This window comes from Nannospalax galili, unplaced genomic scaffold (assembly GCF_000622305.1).
Source record: "Nannospalax galili isolate Female #2095 unplaced genomic scaffold, S.galili_v1.0 scaffold107, whole genome shotgun sequence".
NCBI lineage: Eukaryota > Metazoa > Chordata > Mammalia > Rodentia > Spalacidae > Nannospalax > Nannospalax galili.
Genome location: NW_008358490.1, coordinates 1463629 through 1486142, shown reverse-complemented (window position 1 = coordinate 1486142; position 22514 = coordinate 1463629). Strand labels below are relative to the sequence as shown.

The 22514-nt window shown below is 46.3% G+C and overlaps 1 protein-coding gene across 1 annotated transcript in view; it reads left to right on the top strand.

The window, feature by feature from the left end:
- Rin3 (Ras and Rab interactor 3) overlaps positions 1-22514 on the top strand; it is a 114482-nt gene that overhangs the window by 52009 nt on the left and 39959 nt on the right. The window contains exon 4 of the mRNA XM_008821721.3: positions 21014-21086. Within this exon, the coding sequence (XP_008819943.2) occupies positions 21014-21086 (73 nt within the window). The remainder of the gene's footprint in view (positions 1-21013; positions 21087-22514) is intronic.

Genomic DNA, 22514 nt, shown 5'->3' with positions numbered 1-22514 from the left:
ACATGCATGTGCACCTGCACACACATACACATACACGACTTAAGGCAAAACTTGTAGAATTGCAAAAAGAAATAGATGAATGTATTGTCAGAGTTGGAAACGTCAACATCTCTTTATCAGACATGGATGGAACCAAAGGCAGAAAATCAGTAAGGACCCAGTTAAACTCAACACTGTCTGTCAACTGGATGTAACAGATCAGCTAGATCCGTGAACCACTTCATCCACCCAAAGCAGTATGCATGTTCCTCTCAAAACAGACCACAACACTCTAGGTCAGGGTGCGCACCTTAAAGGGTATAAAAATAGAACGCATACACATACAGTGCCTTCTCAGATCACATGGAATCAACCTAGAAATCAACTAACAGAAAGACAGTGACAAATCCACATTAGATTAAGCACATCACTGAATAGCACTTGGGTCAAAGGAGAAATCGCATGGAAAATTTATAAATGCTTGGAATGAGAATGAAAACACAAACTTATTAAAATCTGTAGCTTGTACAGTGATCTGTGCCCAGGGAGAAATACATAGCGTTGAATGCATACATTAGAAGATAAAACCTGATTTCCTATTCAGTTCTCCCACTTAACTAGCTCTGGGAACCGAAGCAAGTTATATGACCTGTGATCTTCATTCCCATCCACCACGCAGGGACCCCCGAGGAAGTTGTTACAGGAACAGATGTGAAAAGTGAACACACCTAAGACCTGCAGAAGCACAAAAGTGATCTGAATGCTGCTGTGTGCATTCATTCATTCATGAATATGGGTACTTTGCATTTATCAGGTCCTAGGTGATGATAACACAGGGTTTCCTGTCTTCAAGAAACTCAAGTTTGGCCAGGGAAAGAACAGAAATTACAGCATGGTGAGATTGGGGCTCTTGTGATCAAGTGAAAGGGTAAAGGAGGGGCTTACCAGGATGGTTTTATGACAGAGGTCTCCACATAGGGATAGGTGTGGAGCTGGACCAGAGTCTGCTCTTAAGAGTCACTTGGGTGCCTGAGTGGATGGGGGCGAGAATAGACAAAACTAGACAAAAGTGCTTGTGCGTTGTAGTTCTTAGCACATCCCCGTGGGGAGACTCAGCTTGTACTGGGCAGATTGTCTGATATGTAGGACATCTAAAGATAGACTCCTAGGAGCCTCACATTTGGGGAAGTTGATTTTACCTCTGAGCACCTCTGGCTCACTTCCCAGTTTACTTTGCTCTGGGAGTTTCCAGGTAGCTTTACCCTAGGAAGAGTGGACAGAATAGAGCCAGTGGGCAAAGCTCTAGGTGGGTATCAATGAGGTGGGTTTCCATCAGGCTTCCCCAGGAACTCTCTGTGTGTTTGAGTTTTTTGAAACTAGGTCCTCCTGTACCCAGCTGGCCTGGAGCTTGCTATGTAGACCAGGCTGACCTTGATCACACAGAGATCTGCCTGCCTCTGCATCCTGCATGCTGGGATTAAAGGTATGTGCCACCATGCCTGTGCTGTGTGTTCTTATATAAGGCACTCAATGCCTCTGGATCTCCTGGGAAATGGAACTCCTGACTTTACCTGGCAAGTGATACAAAGTGCTCTGGATAGAATAGAGCCTAAAGGAAGGATACAGCCCCTTGCCTTTGCCTAACCCTACATGTCCCATATACCTAGATCAGAAAGCTTCACCATAACCTAGAAAACACATGCTTCTCAGTATCCAGGCAGCCCAGCTACCTGATGAGAAACCATGTTAGTATGCGTGTCCTGCCAATTTCTTCCTTTAAGGAAGAAGTCAGGGGCAAGACCTTCTGGAAAGTTCCATGGAAATGGACTGGTGTCTTCTGTGGCTCTTCATGTTCTTCTCCTCTTACTTGTCAAGATCAATGATTTGCCCTGTTGTTACTGTCAGACCTAGTCCAACCTTTGTTAGATAACTACGTATAGTCCCATCTATATTGATTTTCACATTGTCGACTTTTAGGGAACTTGTGCCTGACGAATTTCCTCTGCTGGAATGTTCCTCTAATGTAGTTCCCAATCCAAGGCTGCCCTTAGCACCTACAGAAGTAAGGGTCTCCAGGTGAAACTCACCCCCATCCCCTGCCTCATCACTTGATCTTAAGCCTTTGACCTCAGTTGTTGGGGACTTGTTGTGTGGCAGGGACTTTGTGGCTTTCGGACCGTCTGTCTTCTGTCTTCACCATCTCTGAAGCAAGTGTTAGGATCTCTGCTTTGGAACTAAGGCACTGGTGCCCAAGGATGTAACCGGGATTCAGCCGGAGTCAGATCTGCTTCGTGAAGCTTTTTACCTGAGCCAGGTTGTTTCCAGTAGTATTCATTGTATTACTTACTTACTCCAGTGACTCTCCAGGGGCCAAAGGACGATGGCAGAGAGGGAAGTGGCACAGACAATAATCCAGTCATTAATACTTGCATGGTTGTGTTATCGTTTCCTCTTTTAGCAGGGGATTTATTTAGCAAGGAACTTGCAGTGGCTCTCAGAGTCCAAAGCTAAAGCTAAGAATGTAGCAAAGGGCTTTGTGTTCATGACAGAACCAAAATCAGATAGAAAGGGAGTAGGTGGGACTAGTGACCTCAGTGTGGACAGCCCTGGGGGCAGGAGTCTCCAAGTTCCAGGCCTGCTATGCCTTCCAAAGGCTGAGCATGGGCAGTCTTGTCTCTGGGCTATGAGCCTGGTGGCACTAGAACTGCCTCAGGCCGGCTGGGGTGAGCCAACCGTGCCTTTCTTCCCAGCCAGGGAGTAAGTATATCATGAAACTGGCAGGTGCTATATCTGGGGTGGTTTTCCCCAGTAGAGCTCATTGTTAAACATTGACCAGCACACTGCTGCTCTGATTCCCATCTGGAAAACCAGGATGAAAATACCTACCTCAGAGAATCCTTGGGCTGTGACACGTATGTGAGCATCTCACAAACCAAAGCATGCTCTGTGTGTGTGTGTGTGTGTGTGTGTGTGTGTGTGTGTAGTTATGATGTGTATAAGCATGCTCTGTGTGTGTGTGTGTGTGTGTGTGTGTGTGTGTGTGTGTGTAGGTATGATGTGTGTGTTTGTATATAGTTATGCTTCTTATGTGAAAAGCTGTTCCTGCAGAAACAAGATATAAGTTGGAATCTGGACATGATACAATAGAATCATAGACTCCTAGAGAAATTAGATGGATGATGTGACTAATCTACACATGGCTAACATTTGCAATCATGCCGACTTTCTTAGTGGTCATATAAGGATCTTTTCATTGGATATCTGAGGGGCTTTTCATTGGCTTCACCATCCTGAAGACCATTGCCTGTCATTCACATGAAGGATGCTAAGGAGATTTGGCAGTGGCCGTGGAAGAAAAACCCAACTGATGGACTTGCAGTGGCTACTTACTACTTGACTGAACTGGGGCAGGAGCTCAGTCTCCTCACCTGTAACATAGGAGACTTCCTTATTGTGGAGTCTGGGGGGAGAGCCTTAGAGAAGGGTCCATTCAATTTGTGTTGGTTCTTTTGGGTCTCTTGTAACTCTGGTTTCCTATCAGCATCTTTAGACTCCAGCTGGATCCCAAGTTTGCAAATGTGGGTCATGTATTCATACAAGAAACTCCTCCTTATAGCCCAACCTAGAACACTTTCCATATGCCTCTTCCTCTACTGAGTTATGACACAAAAAAAAATATTTAGTGAGACTTGGCTGGGAGCTGGGTCTTGGCTAGGTACACTGGGAAAAACTGTAGAACTGTAACTAATAGCATTCATTTCTGAAGCATTTGGTATGGACTATTTATTTTTGAGTTTTTTTGAGACAGCGTCTCGTTATGTAGCTCATCCTGGACCTCAAACCCTCAAATGCACAATCCTCTTGCCTTAGGCTCCCAAGTGCTAGGATTACAGGTATGTGCCACCACACCATGCTCCTATGCAAAATTTAATCTGCCTGTCAGCTTTAGGGCATGAGACCACAGTGTGGCAGACTGAAGGTACATTGACCCTTCTTCCTTCCAGAGGTGGAGTCTGTTGCCCCTCCCTTGAATCTACGGTGGCTTGGGACATCTGCAATCAGAAGTAGAAGTGACACGATGCCAATTCCTCATAGTTTTTCAGAGAGTTGACAGCTTCTTCTTAGACTATAAGAGCTGAGTTTCCACCAACCTGGAGAAAAAGGCCTGGGGATGATAGGAGGGAGAGGGGCCCAGAAGAGGGGCAGAATTGGCTGAATCTAGCCTCTCAGCTATCCCTGCCAGGGAACCTGACTTGAGGGGAAAAAATTCCTGGATCCTCTAGACCAGACCGGCCCCTAGCTGATACCAGCCAGTGAAAAAGTCAGTTCCCCAAGGAGTAGAAGAGTCGCCCAGCTGAGCTCTCCCCGAGCTTTCAACTCACAAATCACAAGCTACAGTAAGATGGTTGTTATCTTTAAGTCATTAAATTTTGTCTTTTGCTACACAGCCATAGATAACAAGAATCATAACCCTGATTTTGCAGAAACTGAGGTACAGAAAAGCCTAGAGGCTTTCTCAGAACCACACATTAGTGAGTAGCAAGGCCAGGATTTAAACCCCAGCAACCTGGCTCCAAACACCTGCTCCTATCAGCCTGTGGTGCTGTCCTTGAGTTGAAAACATGCTGGGCCAGTGAAATGACTCAGTTATAAAGGTGCCTATCACACATCTGATGAACTGGTTCCATTTCCGGGACCCACAGGGTAGAACTTCCGCAAGTCACACGTATACCCTGGCGTGCGCCTGCCCATATATATACATGCACACAAATAAACAAATAATTTACAAAATTAAAAATAAGTGTTTCTGCTGGGCATGGTGGTGCACACCTTTGATCCCAGCACTTGGGAGGCAGAGGCAGGCAGATCTCTGTGAGTTTAAGGCCAGTTCCAGGACAGCTGGGGCTACAAGGAGACCCTGTCTCAAAAAGACTAAAAAAAATAAAAATTAAAAAAAAAAAAATAATAAGTGTTTCTAAGCCTGTGCCTGTAATCCCACCACTTGGAGTCAGGGGGAGCTGGAGAGCAAAGACAGAAAGATCTTGAGTTCAAAACCTACAAAATGAGATTCTGTCAAAAAAAAAGAAAAACATAAAAGATAACATGCTTCTGATCTTCAGAAAGTCACCCTCCATAATTAGAGAGTGATACATGACATTAGTTTATTTGTTTGCTCAACTAGGCCCTAGGGAGACATAGATGACAATACTGGAGCAATGTTAGGGTTTTACTGCCCTCAGAGAACCCCCATCATGGGTAGATGGATGGGTGTGGACATGTGGGGTATCTAAGGACAGAAAAAAATGTCCTGTTTGGATGAGTGGGGAAGTACATACCAAGACATCTCACAAGAGTGCCAATGTGCCAGGTATGTCCAGGGGAAGTTCACTGATGCCAGAATGTGGGCATGTAGAAGGGAGGGGCAAGCAAAGGGCCAGGGCCCGGGCCCAAAAAGCTGTCACAGAGCTGTGTACGCAGGCCCTGTGGTTCAGTCTTTGTCCAAAGGCCTTGGGAACCCAATGAAGGACATGTGAAGGTGAGCTCATCTTATATGCCTTTTATAGAAAAGTTGCATGTCTGAAGGGGGAGGGGTCAACATGAAGGCTAGAATACAGAGGAGGCCCAAAATTGAAGACCAGAGAGGAGTCTACAGCAGTGGTCAGGGACAGCATGGTGGGGCTGGAGCTGGCCATTGTGGATGGGCATAGGAAGAAGAGACATGTTTCCTATTAAGATATCTAAGAGGACTGACTTGTAGAAATGACTGAGGAAGGAAGAAGAACCAGTAATACTCCAAGGCCCTGGAGACCACTAGAGCCACGAGGGTTGAGGGGGAACACGGCAAGGGGCATGGCTGTTGTACCTGGTGTGGCACTCAGTAGGCACTCAGCAAACAGTTACCAAATGAAGACTGAACAAGCCCCTGAGTCTGGTGTCAGGATGAGGGCAGTGTCTGGGGTACAGATTTGAGGGTCCTTAGCAGGAGGAGGCTCCCAGAATGAGAGGCTAAATTGTGCAATGCTCCTCTGTTAGTGTTCCTGTCCTTTAGGGTAAAGAGGCCTTTTCACTCCTACCACTCGAGAGAACGCTACTCTGCTCCTCCTGGGTGATAACTAGTTACTAAGGAGAATTCGGATGAAATGATTTGTTAGAGAAAGTGAGAACTTTAGCTATGTCCCAACTGACAGGCAGGAAGGACAGATCCTGGAACTGTTCCCAACAGTGACATCCTCTCATGGATGGCTTCCTTTGTCAACCTGACACACCTGGGAAGAAGGAGGTGCGCACCAACCTTCTGTGTATAGGATGCAGCCAATACACAGCCTTAGCCCAGTGCCCCAGCATACACCCCCACTGACCTTGCTCCCTGGACTTTGCTAAGCAAGGGTCCAGCCTGCTTAGGGTACTAAAGTCAGCCAAGAGAAAAACTGATGCTTATGAACATGTCTCAGAGCAGACTAAGTACTACTTGGCCAGGACTGGCCCCTTGTTCCTGATTCTTGATTCATGTTGTAGCTCTCTTGTCTCTGCATTGATAGTTTAGGACATTGGAGCCTGGTCCCTCTAGGGCTGAGGTCCCCACTGAGTCCAGTTGCAAGTCTCAATGTTAGATGCATACTGTGTGCCAGTAGCAGGCTAGGACCTGCCATCCACAGCTCTTCTGGGTCCCTGTCAAGTGTTTCCAGGTGCATCCACTGGTTCCCACCATAGACCAGGGTTTCTGAAACTTGGCACTGGTGACTTTTGGAGCAGGTCCTCCCTCATGAGGGATTGTTCAGGGCAGGGTAGAATGTTGGCAACATCCATGGCCTCTGATCACTAGGTGCCAGTAGTGCCATCCCTCGAGGTGTAACAATTATACACATTGCCAAGTCTGTCGGGGACCAGCTTGCTCCTGGATGAGGACCAGAGTTTCATCCAATTTGGTAGCACTTAAGCCATTGAAATGTGGCTGGACTGTGCTAAGATGAAGCATGAGTGTAATGTACACCCCAAATCTTGAGCACTTAGTGTGGGTTAAAAACAAAGATCACAAAATGTCCCCTCAGTCATTTCTCAGTATGTTGAAATACTAATTGCACAGATTTTGTAAGGTCCTGAAGTTGGAGCAGATGTTCCCTGGGCATTCATGGTAAGGCCTTTGTAGCACTCAGAGCTGACCTCCCTATTAGGATGGTGCCCTAGGCCACCTCCCTTCCCTTTTGTCCCCTCTTTTTTCATATGGTACACAGTCATGGGCCTCTCCTGACCCCTTCAGTGTGGCAGAAATAAAGGGGCTTCCAAGATCCCTAGCTCCCTTGAGCAGCACCTCTTCAGGGTCCCCACACTCCCACCTGCCTTCTTCTGTCGCTTATTTATTCGGTCTTCCCTAACACTTGGCAATTTGCAAATCTGTCCAATGCCCCCTTCTGTTTTGGCATCCAAACCTATAACTAGTTCCCAGATGAAGTCCCATCTACACTGTGACAGTTCATCCTGTACTCCTCTTCAGACTCTTGAAGCCTCATGTTTGCACTCGTTCAATAGGAAAGAGCAGCTTCCAAAAATAGGAGACTGATTTTAGCAAGAGTGATGTACTGGGGAGTCACTGCAGTGTGACTGCCCCCTGGGGCTCAGAGACAGTGCCTTCACAGACACAACCCAGAAAGCAGAGAGAGGGTCTCAAAAACAAAAAATCCTGGACCTGGGACAGTGGAAAGAAACAAGGCTCAGGCCCAGAGTGCTGGGCGCTTCATTTTGAGCCAGCCAGCATTGGGGTCTGTGATGTCATGATGGGACATCTGCTCTGGAGAACAGGGTGTGCCCAGTGCCTGGGGCAGAGGGAAGGGCCAGCACTCTTCCCAGGAAGACCTCCCCCTCCCCCAGCCCGGATGCCTGCCAGTGAGTGATGGGGGAGGAGAGAGACTGCGGCCAGGAGAGGCTTTCTGCTAGGGCTGAGGTAGGGGCGATAACAGTTCCAGTAGAAACAGTGGTGCATCCTCCCTGCATCCCTCTGACCCATTCCACCTCTCCTGAACAAAAGGTGCCTAGTGAACTGGCTAGTGGCACCTATTATGACCTGGCCACACCCTTGGGTCAGCAGCTGAACCTCTCTGAGCTTCGGTTTCCTCATCTGTAAAAAATGAATAATGAGGTCCATGTCATGGCTCAGCAGGTAAGGGTTTGCTAAACCTGACAAACTGAGTTTGAACCCTGCGACCCACATGGTGGTAAGAGAGAACCTTCCACAGGATCACAAGCTGTCCTCTGTCCTCTATCTACATGCCGTGGTGCATGTGTACCCCTACGCATATGCACACATAAGTAAATAATGTAAGGAGTTTTTTAAAATATGGAGAATGACTGGGCCTACAGGGAGACCGGTCTCAAAAAAGACCAAAAAAAAAAAAAAAAAAAAAAGCCGGGTGTGGTGGTGCATGCCTTTAATCCCGGCACATATGAGGCAGAGGCAGGCAGATCTCTGTGAGTTCAAGGCCAGCCTGGTCTACATAGCGAGTTCCAGGCCAGCTGGGGCTACAGGGAGACCCCATCTCAAAAAAAAACCAAAAATAAGTAAATAAAATAAAATAAAATATGGATAATGAGGGGCTGGAGAGATGGCTCAGCGGTTAAGAGCACTGCTTTTGCAGAGGACCCGGGTTTAATTCCCAGCACCCACATAGCGGCTATGAACCGTCCTTATCTCCAGTTCCAGAGGAATCCGAAACCCTCTTCTGACCTCCGAGGCATTGCACGACACAGGTGCACTCACATACATGCAGGCAATACACTCATACACATAAAATAAAAATAATAAAATATTTTAAAAAATATGGATAATGGAATTATCATAATGATTTAGGAGTACCAAGCCTGGCACATAGTAGGAGCTAACAGATGGGATTATTAGTATTAATACTTGAACGCTATAGCCCTCCATTACTGACCAGGAGGCTCAAGTCTGTGCACAGCTTAAGGCTGGGAAGCTAGAAGAGAGCAAGTGGGATCAGTTCCTGAATCAGAAAGTACAGATTCCAAGAAGTACCAGAAGCAACCTTATCTTCCCTCAAGATGAGGCTACACCTTTCCTGGGCCTTAGTGTCCCCTACCATGTGATGGTGAAGGATTCCAGCACAGTCTCTCTGGGCCCTTCCTTTCTGACTGTGTGTGGTTTCCTGCCCTGAGCAATGACTGAGGCATATTTTAAAAAATATTTTATTTATTTATTTTTACTTAATGTGTATGAGTGTTATGTCATGTTACATGTGTGTAAGTGCATCCATGTCATAGAGTGCCTGTAGAGGACAGAAGAGGGCATCAGATCCCCTGGAACTGGAGTTATATGACGATTATTCCCCACCATGCAGGTGCTGGGATTTGAACCTGAGTCTTCTTCAAGATTGCCAGTGCCCCTAACAACTAATCCATCTCTCCAGCCCCAACTAAGGCATTTATAAGGGGCTATGCTTAGATCTCTGTCTGGGCTGCTGGGCCCTCCTGGTACCTGTCCCATTAGCCTCCAGCTGAGAGACCCTAGGTGTGTTGGATAGCTTCAGCTGTCAACTTGACATACCTAGGAAGTGGGAACCTCAGTTGGGGAACTTCCTCTATTGAATTGACCTGTGGCCATGTCTGTGAGGCATTTTCTTTGATTTGCTAATTTGTGGGGCATTTTTTTTTTTTTTTTTTTTTTTTTTTTTTGTCTTTTTGAGGCAGGGTCTCCCTGTAGCCCCAACTGACCTGAACTCATTATATAGACCAAGCTGGCCTTGAACTCACAAAGATCCGCCTGCCTCTGCCTCCCAAGTGCTGGGACTAAAGGCATGCGCCACCACACCCGGCCATTTTCTTTTTAAAAAAAAAAAATTTTTTTTTTATTTATTATTTTTTTAATTTTATGTGTATGAGTATATTGCCTGCATGAGTCTAAGTGCACCCATATCATACAATGTCCCCAGGAGGTTAGAAGAGGGTATTGAATTCCCCTGGAACTGGAGTAATGGATGATTGTTAGCTGCCATATGGGTGCTGGTAATTGAGCCCAGGTCCTCTGTAAGAAGTCAGTGCTCTTAACCCCTGAGCCATCTCTCCAGCCTCTGGGAGGCATTTTCTTAATTGTTGACTTATGTGGGTGGGCCCAGTTCATTGTGGGTGGTGGGTGGTATAAGAAAGCAGGCTGAGCAGACAAGTGTTGGCAAGGATGTGAACAAATTGGAACCTTCATACGTGGCTGATGGGAATGTAAAAGTGCTGTCAATGTGGAAAATAGTTTGGTAGTTTCTTAAACATACAGAGTTACCATCTGCCTCTAGGTATATAACCAAGTGAAATAGAAACAATGTCCATGCAAGCTTGTATACAAAGTGCACAGCAGCACTCTTCATAGCAGCTAAAACATGGAAACTACTCAAATGCCCATCAGCTGGTGAATGGATAACACAACGTGGTATAGCCACACTGTAGAATATTATTTAATCATGAAGACTAAAGTGTTAATCCTCACTAGAATGTGGACAAATCTTGAAAACATGCCAGCTGAAGGAAGTTAATGACAAAGGACATGTGTGTTTATCCATTCTATAAAATGCCTGGAATAAGTAAATCCATGAAGACAGAAAGTAGATTCATGGTTGCCGGGGCCAAGAGGAGAGCAGAAGGGCAGCCCCTGCTCATGGCTTCAGGATTTCTTTGGGGAATGATGAAATGTTCTGGGAGTGCATCTCTTCCAGTCACGTGGATCCAGTCCCGATGAGCGAGGCATCGGCTTGTACTCTGGATCTCCTGCAGGCTCTCACAACTGAGGATCTAGTTCAACAAAAAAGATGGACTCCTTTTCTCAAACACCTGAGAAACGTAAGCAGTTTCTCCGATTTGTCTCTGATGAGCCAGATAATGACCAGGCAAAAGTTCCAACTGATCCAGAGCTACAGCCCTGCATGCCTCTGGGCCCTGTAGAGGACAGCCAGCGTGAGTCAGCCCAGAACCAGGTGATGCCTCCCTGGAGGCCCCCAATGATGATCATCTGAATGTTCTAGCATCTCTGGAACAGATCTTACCCAGAACTCAACAGCACAACCTGGTAAAGCCACTCACATGAGCCTTGGAGAGCCAAGTAAAACTGTTCCTGTAAACCAGCAAGTTGTATCTTCCAATCAGTTAAAATCTGCAGCAGGCTCTCAGGTGACAGATGACGATGACACTCCAAAGACACTACGCACTGATTGCCTGAAGACTACAGTCACTGTAAGCCAGGCAGCAGTCTCTAAAGGCAGGCAGCCAAAGACCCTCAGTGATAATCAAACTCCACTTAAAAGGTGCCACATGATGACCTTCACCAGCAATCAGACTCTGTTTGAGGACTTTCCAAATACTTCCAGGAGAGATCAGACCTTCTACTGGGGTCAGGTGATGCCCCCCGAGTACTGACCAGACTTTCTACTCAGGTCAGATGACAACCTCCAGTAACCGGAATGTCTACAGAGGTCAGATGACAACCTCCAGTGATGACCAGAGCTTCTATGGGGATCAGATGACAATCTCCAGTGGTGACCAGAGCTTCTACAGAGGTTAGATGACAACCTCCAGTGGTGACCAGAGCTTCTATGGGGGTCAGATGACAACTTCCAGTGGTGACCAAACTCTCTGTGGGAGTCAAATGATATTCCCCCAGGGGTAACCAGACCTCCTATGGAAGTCAGATGACAACTACCAGTGGTCACCAGACCAACTATGCACAGCAGCAGATGATGCCCTCTGTTAATAATCAGAACCCTTATGGGATAAGAGACCTACACAGTTCAGATTCCCCTTTGGCCCAGGGACAACTCCCTCAAAAAAAAAAAAGGAAACCTTAGGACCCAGATCCATCTGTTCGTCTGCACATACCAGAACTATAGAAAAGCTTACACAAAGTCTTCCTACCTCTGAGCACACTATCGCAAACATACTAGGGAGAAGCCATTCGAATGCAAAATAATGGGGTGCCCCTGGAAATTCACCCACTCAGATGAGCTCACCCAACACAAGAGAAGGCACAGTGGGGAATGGCCCTATCCATGTGTCATATGCAAGGAAAAATCTGCACAATCAGATCACCTGAGGCAGCATATGAGAATCCACAAATAATTTTCACCCAGCACTGGAACCTATCGGTCCATAAGGAAATGTGTACAGTTGATATATATGCATCACTAGTTTTTTTTAATTTCATACCCAGTACTTTATCAGTACCTCCTGGATGCTTAATGTTACTTGTAAACAAAGTTCATTTTTTTCCTCAAACAAAAAAAGAAAAATGTTCTGAAATTTACTGTGGTGATATGTGTACAATTTTGCAGATGTACTGAAGTCTATCAAATTGCGCACTGTGAATTGGTATAGCAATTGTGCACCTAAATACACTGTAAATTATTCCTTAATAAAAGACTCAAAAAAAAAAAAACAGCCCAAAATTGGAGCATTAAATTTTTAAAAACCAAGGGCTTGCCTGGTGTGTTGGTAACTCTTGCACTTTAATACCAGCACTCAGAAGGCAGAGACAGGCAGATCTCTGTGAATTTGAGGCCAGCCTGGTCTACATAGCAAGTTCCAGACCAGCTGGGGCTACAGGAAGACCCTGTGTCAAAACAAACAAACAAAAACAAGGACTGAAGAGAGGTCTCAGCAGTCAAGAACATTGATTACTCTTGCAGAGGACCCAGGTTTGGTTTCCAGCACCCACATTATAGCTTACAACTATCTGTAACTCCAGTTCCAGGAGATCTGGTGCCTCCTTCTTCTGTAGGCATTGCATTGCATGGGTACACTTACATGCAAGCTAAATACTCATGCACATAAAATTAAAAATTTTTTAATTAAAAATTATTTAAAAACCAGGGCAGAGCTTAACGGTAGAGGATTTGTCCAGCATGGGTAAGGCCCTGCATTCCATCCCTAGCATTGCAAAAATAAAATCAAATCTGTGCAAAAGATATGAACAGGCATTTCACCAGAGAGGATCAGCAGTTATCAAACCACCACTCAAAAGACACTTAATTCCCAAATTTCTGTGGTGCCCCTTTCTGAGTAACATGATCAAATTCACGTGGACTGGCTCTGTCCTGCAGGAATGTGAATCACCTGTGTCTGTCATTGTCACTGTGTCTGTACCCATCACCTAGCTGTTCCAGAAATCAGACTGACTCCCCATATAACGAAGTATATTTACTCTTATTCTACTTCATAATGTCATCAAAGTGCAAGAGAACCGTGCTGGCAGTTCAGATATGCCCAAGAGAAGCTTTAAGCAAAATGGTAAAAGTTCTCCAGACCAAAAAACAAAACAAAACAAAAAAGTTCATGCTAAGTTTACTAATATCTGTAGTGCAATAATAATAATATTGGGCCGGAGAGATGGCTCAGCAGTTAAGAACACTGACTGTTCTTGCAGAAGACCTTGGTTTGAATCCCAACACCCACATGGCAGCAACTGTCCGTAATTCCAGTTCCAGGGAATCCAACAGTCTCTTCTGTCCTCCGTAGGCATTGCACAACACGGGTGCACTTACATACATTCAGGCAATACATGCACACACATAAAATAAAAATAATAAATAAAAATTTTTTTTTTGGTCTTTTTGAGACAGGGTCTCCCTGTAGCCCCAGCTGTCCCGGAACTCACTGTGTAGACCAGGCTGGCCTTGAACTCACAGAGATCTGCCTGCTTCTGCCTCCCAAGTGCTTGGATTAAAGGCATGCACCACCACACCTAGCCTTGTAAATTTTTTTTAAGTATTGAGAGAGAGCGCATATTCATGTCTTTTGTTATAGTATTGCTCCATTTTATCATTAGTTATTACTGTCAGCCTCTTAAAGTGCTTAATTTGTAAATAAAACTTTGTCATAGATATGCGTATTTAAGAACAAGGCATAGGGTTTGGTCCTGTCTGAGCTTCCAGGCATTCACTGAGATCTTGAAACATGTTCCCTTTAGATAAGGGAAAACCAGTGTATCTGACATTCCTGAAATATTCATAGGTCAGTGGTTGCTGGGGTTAGCCATAGCAGGATCTAAGTGTATTGATTGTGGTGGTGAGTGCACAGAGCTGCCCATATGAATAAAACGACCTAGTACCACACACTTGTGCACAGACACATACACCTACAGTGCCTACAGTGAGTGCATGTAACACCGGTGACATTTGAATAAGGTCGGGAGATGATACCAAGGTTAGTTTGTGATGTCATGTAATTATACCAGGTTACTCACCACTAGGGAACTGAGAGCTGAGCACACAGCACTTCCTTGTACATTGCTTTGCTACTTTCTGAGAACTATTTCAAAAAGAAAAGTTATCAATAAATAAATGCATAAATATTTGAGAACCAACAATGCACCTAGCACCATGTTAGGTACTGGAGGCTCCATGGAGAACGAAGAGCCAACATAGTCTCTGCCTTTAGCAGGGCATGTGTTGACAGAGCTAAATAAAACAGAATCTCTCTTTTAAAATGCCTAATAGCTTTCAAGCTTGTTTTGTGGCTGTACCACTCTAATGTTGAGATTGTAAAAGCCAGGTGCTGGGTTGGTGCATCTCTGCCCGTCTCCAATCCAGCCTTGATGGCAAGTGCCAAGGTGAAAGCTTTGCTTCACTCTAAGATTGCTGTCACCTGTGATCACCTCAGTGCTGACTGGTGGCCTGCCAGAGCTGTACCCCTGACATGGTTTAGATGGCCTCTTGAGAGTTCCCACAGAAGCTCCTACAGGTACAGAAGTGGGTGTTGAATACCCCAAGGCTGTCTAAAGGCAATGTGGCATGTTAAGGGTGACATGTTCCTTGACAGTAGGGAGTATGAGGGGGCTTGTCAACTTGCTCGAAGGGCTCTGAGCAGCTTCTGAGAAGACACTGGAAACTAATCTTCAACAAAGACTCTGCCAAAGCCTTGATTACAGAAATCGTATGTGTTCGTTATAAAAATCTCAGTAAAACAAAGCAGAAGGTAAATTCAGCCCACCTTGTAGAGCTGTCATTCTTTTTTTGATAACAGCTGTATATAGATTTTATTCAGATGTGTTTATTTAATGTGTCTAATATTATACAATTCACCCATTTAAAGTATATAATTCAGTGGCTTTTAGTACATTCAGAGTTAGGCAACCATCACTACAGCCAATTTAAGAACATTTCACCACCCCCAAAAGAAACCTCATGTTGCACCACAGTGTGAACAGACATAATGCCACCGAACTCTGCTCACTTAAAAATGCTTGATGTTAAATATACTACCTAGAGTTTAGCACAGCGCCTTCCATTCCACCCCATCTCACACACACACACACACACACACACACACACACACACACACACACGAGTCTGAATCTACCACTCTTCTTTCTGTCTTTGGGTCAGATCTACTCTTGGTTTTGATACCATCAGACCCATTTCACCCTGTTCTTTGTGGACCCTCCCTCTGTCCCTGGTCTTGTGGTATACTGGGCACACAGGTAGAAAAGAAAGACCTTCCCAATCTCTGCTTATGGCTGCAGCCTAACTTGTTGCTCAGGGATAAAGACCTGCACTGCTAGAATTGCCAACTGGGCAGGATGCTCTAGTGTGTGGCCTTGCAGAGGGAGGGGCTGGAATGAGGAAACAAAGACTGAAGGCAGAGGATGGATTGATTAGAGCTGAGCCCTGGAGGCTGTGCTGGAAGGGCAAAGATAGACTGTGCTGGAGACAGCAGTCAGGGCAAAGTTGAGGAGGTAGAAATAAGTCCTGCGTGATGGGAAAAGGGGAGAAGGGTCCGGCCTAGGGACACGGTCTCTGTACAGAAGTTGCACATGCAGTCACTGTGAGGCCACTAAATCCTCCCACTGCCAACTGCCTCACTGATCACCTTGTTGAAAATTATCATTTGGGACAATGACTGTTGGCTGCAAGTGCCGCTCGCTGTCCTGAGCAACTCCGAGAATTGCTTTATTTCATGCTTAGGGAGCGGTGTGTTCTTTTCCTCCTGTTGCAACAAAGGGTACCAACTGGGTAGCTTTCAGTGTCAGAAATGTATTCTCTTGCAATTTGGGGGACCAGGGGTCTTAAATGAAAGTGTGGATGGAGTCGGCTCCTTCTGGAGCCTCAGGCAGTGTGTATTCCTGGTCTCCTAGCCCCAATCTCCACCCGTCTTCAAACGGTCATCCCTTCTCTGTGCCTCCGTGTCCTGTGAGGACATGTAAGACCTCCCTATAAAAGGACACAAATCCTGGAAAGGACCTTATTTCCAAATAAGATCATGTACCATACTCTAAGCATCAGGATTTCAATACATCTTTTGGGGGACACAATTCAATCCTTGACAGATGGGTACTCCATCATTGTTGTTCCCTAGATGTTGAAACTAAGGCACAGAGAAGCTATGCAGTGACTTCATAGAGATGTGCCTTGCTCCAGTGGTGTGACCCCATGTGCACACATAAGCCCCCAGGCAGGTGCAGTACCAGATACAGGCCCTGGGAGCTAGGTCCACCACCTACTGCAATGGCTTATGTTTTACTGACTTGCTTGTTCCTCAGTTCTAGAAGGATGTGAGGCTGTGCCTAGACTTCCTCAAGTCCATGGTGCCCCTTTGAACCCCTAGAGGGAAGGGCCATGTGCCATGCAGTAAAGATTCTAAGACCATAGTTGAGGTGCCCTGGAGGTGCCCTTCTTCATCTGGGGTCTCCCTCCCAGAAATGAAGGGGCTGTTATAAAGTGTTTCATTGTTTTTGTGAACATTTGTTAACTTCTTAAACCACCATGCCCTGCACCACAAAAACATATCAAAGAGACCCCAATACTGGGCAAAGCCCTGCGTGCTCCTGAAGGGTGGCCTTGGTATAAAGGGGTGAGTCACTCGGTGACTAGGGGCTGGGCCTGGGGAGAGGTGGTCTAATTACAAAGAAACAAACAAGAAGTGTGCTCATGGCCTGCACATCCAGAAACTCCCAATTTCCACAGTCAAAAGAACATTGGACTTCTGTGCCTAGAACATGGAGCTCGTGAGCCCTGGTTCCTGCATACATGCAGGTGCAACACAGAGAGTGTCAGGAAAACAGTCTTAACCACATAGCAATGCTAAGTGTAGGCTCTGTGTAAGGTGCGGGGGGAGGGGGGGACAAGTGGGGAGGGACTTGACTGGCTTTGTGTCCCCAGGTTTAATCTGTACTCTGTTAATGTCAGGTCCGTGTTACAATGGCTAGAAAGAGCTGCTAATTGTGGGGTACTTCGGGGTGCTGGGCTGCATTTTTAAAGTGTTTATTGCCAGCAGTTCCACAGAATGTGTTCCTTTGGGGGCGGGGGGGGGGCGGTTCCCAGATGGACCATCCTCTCTGCCACTCAGCAGAGGAGGGAGGATCTTTAGTCTTCAACCATCTGAGCTGCCCTTAGTGGAGAATATAATTCAGGCAGGCTGGAGCTAGACGGCACTGGGTCACCTTGAGCGGTTTCCACCTGTCCCCACCACAGGAAAGTCACACTGAGTGGAAACACCAGGGGCGGGGCTTTCTGAGTTACATCATTGGTTAGCAGCCCCTGAAAACTTCCTGTACTGTTTTTCTTGATGTTTTTCCTCTATTACTTTTCTAATGTTTTTCTTGAAAGTCTCTACAGATTTTTATGTCTAACCAAATAGGAAGCCACGATCTGTTTGTCATAAATAGATGAGTGTTATTCTTTTAGTCGTATGAGATGTTTAGAATGGTGTTTAAGGCATGAAAAGAAAACAAAAAAAAAAAAACAGAAAGAAAAGAGAAAAAAATGCAACTATCAGAAAAACAATTAGAACATGTATGTTGAACTGTCACTCTCTACCCTTTTCTCCACCTCCAGACCTCCAGACCAGAGCAGGATGGCTGTAGGCTTTACAAATGGGATACCAGGCTGATGTCACCCAGATGCATGTGTCTTTGGGGCTGGAAGGGCCTGTTCCCTTGGCAGGTGGAGAACTGAGACTCTAAGAGGCAAAGGGATGCACTCAGAGACAGGTTGTCAGTTCCAGGTCAAAGCTAGGCCTGCAGCACAGTCCTGCATCCCAATCCTGCCTTTTCCTAAATCACGTGGCACAGAAGCCTGAAGAACCCAGTTCATATGATGCTCAGCACCACTGAAGCCCAGGGAAGCCCTCTGTGGGCTCCTAAGTTCAGGAAGCATCGAGTGGCCGGGGTGGGGTTATGAACATGAGATTTAGGCATTATGAGAGGGGGTGCCCGCCAGGACCACCTCCCACAACTGGCTGCAGATCTCTGTGTCCCTTGCCCTGAGGCTCTGGAGAAGAGCATGATGTGGTACTCTGTTTTCCACTGTCTTCCATCCCCAGCTTCATCCCCACCTTTGCATCCTGCCCCATGCAGGAGCCATAGCCACTCCAGATGGGGCCTGGAATATGTGCTTGGATCTCACTTTTCCAGCTAGGAAACACCAGAGCTGCCTTCACCCTTAGGTTACCTGAGCAGCCAAGACAGGCCCTAGGGACCTACAGAAAGGACTGGTGGCCCCGTTTCACCACCCCTGGGTCTGAGGCATCTCCTGGAGGCAGGACTGGGTGACATCTCTCCTGCTGGCTCCCTCTGTTCTCAGCATTGCCATGTTGTGAGACCGTTCCTTAGGTGACTGTGATGGTTTGAATGAAAATGTCCCCCATAGACCCCAGGTATTTGGACATTTTTTCCCTAGATGGTGGCGCTGTTTTGTGAGGTTTTAGAAGGTGTGGCTATTCTGGAGGAAGCATGTCACTCGGGGTGGGTTTAGAGAATTCTTAAGCCTTGCTGGATCGCCAGTTGCTCTCTTGTTTCCTGTGCCTGTGTGATGATGTGAGATGATGTGAGAGCTTCACTTCTGCTGCTCCTGTTCTAGCCATCTCCAGCCACCATCCCTCCCCGCCATGATGGACTGTAATTCCCCTGAACCATAAGCTCAAATAAACTTTTCCTTCTATAAATTTCTTGGGTCAGTGTTTCTACCACAGCAATAGAAAAGTGACTAATACAGTAATTGGTACCAGAGTGGGCTGTTGGCTGTGTAGAACCTGACCATGTGGAGTCTTGAAGAAATGCGCAAGACTTTGGAAGGTTGGGCTAGAAAAGCAGTTGATTGCTGTAAGTGGAGCTTAACAGACCATTCTAGTAAACGCCTGGAAGAAAGTAGTGCTGAGAACAATGTAGTTCCAGAGGGAAATAAGGACTTAAGCAGCACTTGGGATATTTTGGCAAAAAGTATGGTTGGAGTCTGCCCACAGCCAAAAAGCTTACCTGAGGCTAAGTTGAAAAGCAATGGACTAATTTCTTTGGTGAAAGAAATTTCAAGACAGCCTAATGTAGAAACAGTGGCATGGCTATTAATGGTGAATACTATGCAGATCTACAGTGAAAGTTTGGATTGAAAAAGAACACTAGGAAGATAAATGTTGGAGCCCTGGCATGTGATGGAGAGGGTTCCATTGATAAGGGGATTAAAGTGATTAAGGAGGAGCCCAGAGATTCAGATTTAGGCAATGGAGAGAGTGCCTCCAGGGCAAGGCCACACCCAGTTAAGCCTCCAATTTGTGAAAGGAAAATGCTGCAGGGACCACTGAAGAGAAAAGCTGCTAAAATGGATAAAGCAGGCTGGAGTCCACCCCAAACTTGCAGTCAAACTTGGCAGTGTCATTCACCTGGTGCTGGCTTTAGAGGCATGAAAGATGCAAGAATAAAGGGGTCACCAGTTCTTCCTCCACGGTTTCAGAGAGCTGTTGAGACCAGGCAGTGTGCAGCAAGGGGTACCCCTGCCTAGAGAAGGCCCTGATAGGCCATTGCGTGAAGCTGTGAAGGTGAAGCCTGGTTGGCAATGGAGACCCCAAGAAGTTCATGATGCCAGAGCTGTGAGGCATCTGCCAAGAAGACCTGCATGCAGGGAGTGGTACCAGCACAAGAGAGAGATGTGTGTTGCACGCAGCAAAGCTAGAGAGGCTGAGCCATCTAAGCCCTTTGGAAGTAAAGTCCCAGAAGTTGGACGTGGAGCTACTGGATTTGGTGTTTGCCCTGATTGTTTTAGGTCTTGTTTTATGTTGCACGCAGCAAAGCTAGAGAGGCTGAGCCATCTTAAGCCCTTTGGAAGTAAAGTCCCAGAAGTTGGACGTGGAGCTACTGGATTTGGTGTTTGCCCTGCTTGTTTTAGGTCTTGTTTTAGCCTGGTATTTCCTCCCTTTTGGAATGGTAATGTGTATTCAGTCCCACTGTATGTTGGGTAATTTGTCTTTTGATTTTATAGAGGCTTACAATTAAGATATTTACCTGAGTCTCAGGAGAGTTTTAAACAGTATTGAGATTGATAATGACTATGGGGACTTTTAAAGTTGAACTAAATGTATTTTTCATTTTATATGGTCATTAGCCTATGGGGGCCAGGGGGTGGAATGTGATGGTTTGAATGAAAATGTCCCCCATAGGCTCCAAGTATTTGGACATTTTGTCCCCAGATGATGGTGCTGTTTTGGGAGGTTTTAGAAGGTGTGGCTGTCCTGGAGGAAGCACATCACTGGGGGTTGGCTTAGAGAGTTCTTAAACCTTGCCAGATCTCCAGTTGCTCTCTTGCTTCCTGTGCCTGCATGATGATGTGAGAGCTTAGCTTCTGCTGCTCCTGCTCCAGCAACCTCCAGCCCCCATGCCTTCCCGCCATGATGGACTGTAATTTCCCTGGAACTGTAAGCTCAAATAAACTCTTCCTTCTATAAAGGTCAGTGTTTGCTTTGGTCAGTGTTTCTATCACAGCAACAGAAAAGTGACTAATACAGTGACCCGGACCCGTATCATTCTGCTTTTACAGTCTGGAGCCTTGACAGTAGGCAATCCCTGAACTCAGCCCATTGACAACTTGTGATCAATTGCTTACTTACTGGAGGTGCGGTTGGTAGCTGATACATATGAGGTCCTGAAGGCAGGGCCCTGTGGGAGGCACCAAGACCCACAGAGAGTATGCAGACATGCATCACCTCTCCAGATCCTGGGGAGCAGCCACCTCCTCCCCTTTACCATTGGAGGATACTCACAAGAACCTGTCTTATCTCTCCCCAGTACTGTACCTGGAAGGCTCAGTTCTCGTGTTTGAGGACATCTTCAAACTGATTGCATTCTACTGTGTCAGTAGGTGAGTAACCTAACCATAGAGGAGGGCCTGGGGGAGTGTTTCTATTGCTGCTTTACAGAGGGAGCATACGGGAAGTCCATCTGTTGCAATAGACCCATCTGGCTGCAAGAGATAGCCATGCAGCCTTGGGGATGTTTGTGGAATGGGGGAAGACAGAGGAAAGGGGGCAGAGGATGCAGAGAAAAGGGACAGTTCCTTGGCTTTGCCCTGGTAACCACGAGGGGAAAGTTTAGCTCTGATGTTTTCTGGACTCCCCTGGTAAGAACCGCCCTTCTTCGACCACTACTTGCCCTTCTGATCTCCTGCCTGTCTTCCAACTTCCTGTGCTTCAGCACCAAAGATAGCTTGGAGTCCTGCCCACCAGGCTGTGGCAGGAGTTATAGAAAGACTTCCTGTAGGGACAGCAAGAAAGGCTGATACCCCCTTGGTGGGTAGGTGCCTGGAATCATTCAGCACCTGCTGGAGGGAGTGATTGGCACTCTTGGTTCTGTTTCAGTCACTCAGAACTGGTTTCTGATCAACAAGAATTTAAAAATACATTTTAGTGCCACAAGCCAACAACTTAACCTGCAGGGCCTGAACAAGGGCTAGTTGGAAACTGGGCAGCATATTTTGGAGTTCTCGGCCCCAGGCTTCCTCTACTGAAACCCATGCTTAACCAGCAACACCCCTCCCCACCCTCCAGGCCCTACTGGGCGTAATAAGCCAGCAGAGCAATACTGATAATTACAGCATCAGATACTGATGGTTGCTGCCATCTGGGGAGGGCTCCCTGAGCACTTAGTGAGGCACAGAGAAATATTTATACTCACTGTCTTTTAAAGATTTATTTATTTTTATTTCATGTATATGAGTCTTTGCCTATGTGAATGTATATATGTATACCATCTGTGCACCTGGTATCCACAGAGGCCAAAAGAGAGAGGTCATCAGATCCCTTGGAACTGGAGTTATAGATAGTTGTATCCTTCCATGTGGATGCTAGGAACCAAACCTAGGTGCTCTGCAAAAGTAGCAAGTGCTCTTAACCACTGAACCATCTCTCTACCCCCAATTGCCTTTTAAAACCTTGCCAACAACTCCATGAGGTCCCCTGAAAGTGCTCCTGCTACCCTCGTTTTATAAATGAGACTGGTAAATGGCAGAGTGAGGTTCAATCTACAGAAAGCGCCTAAGCCCACACTGTTGGCTGTGCTGTACCCCCCCACCAGTGTGCAGTCATTCTTTGAACTGACATGGCCTGATATGCCAAAAGGGCAATACTGCAGAGGCCCTGGAACTGTGTACTTTATGACATACCCAACTCTGGAAAGGATGGGCCCTTTCCTGACTGCCTTAGCTGAAGAATTCCTGCCTAGTTTTTGGTACATGTCGGGTATAATGAATGGATGGATGGATGGATGGATGGATGGATGGATGGATGGATGG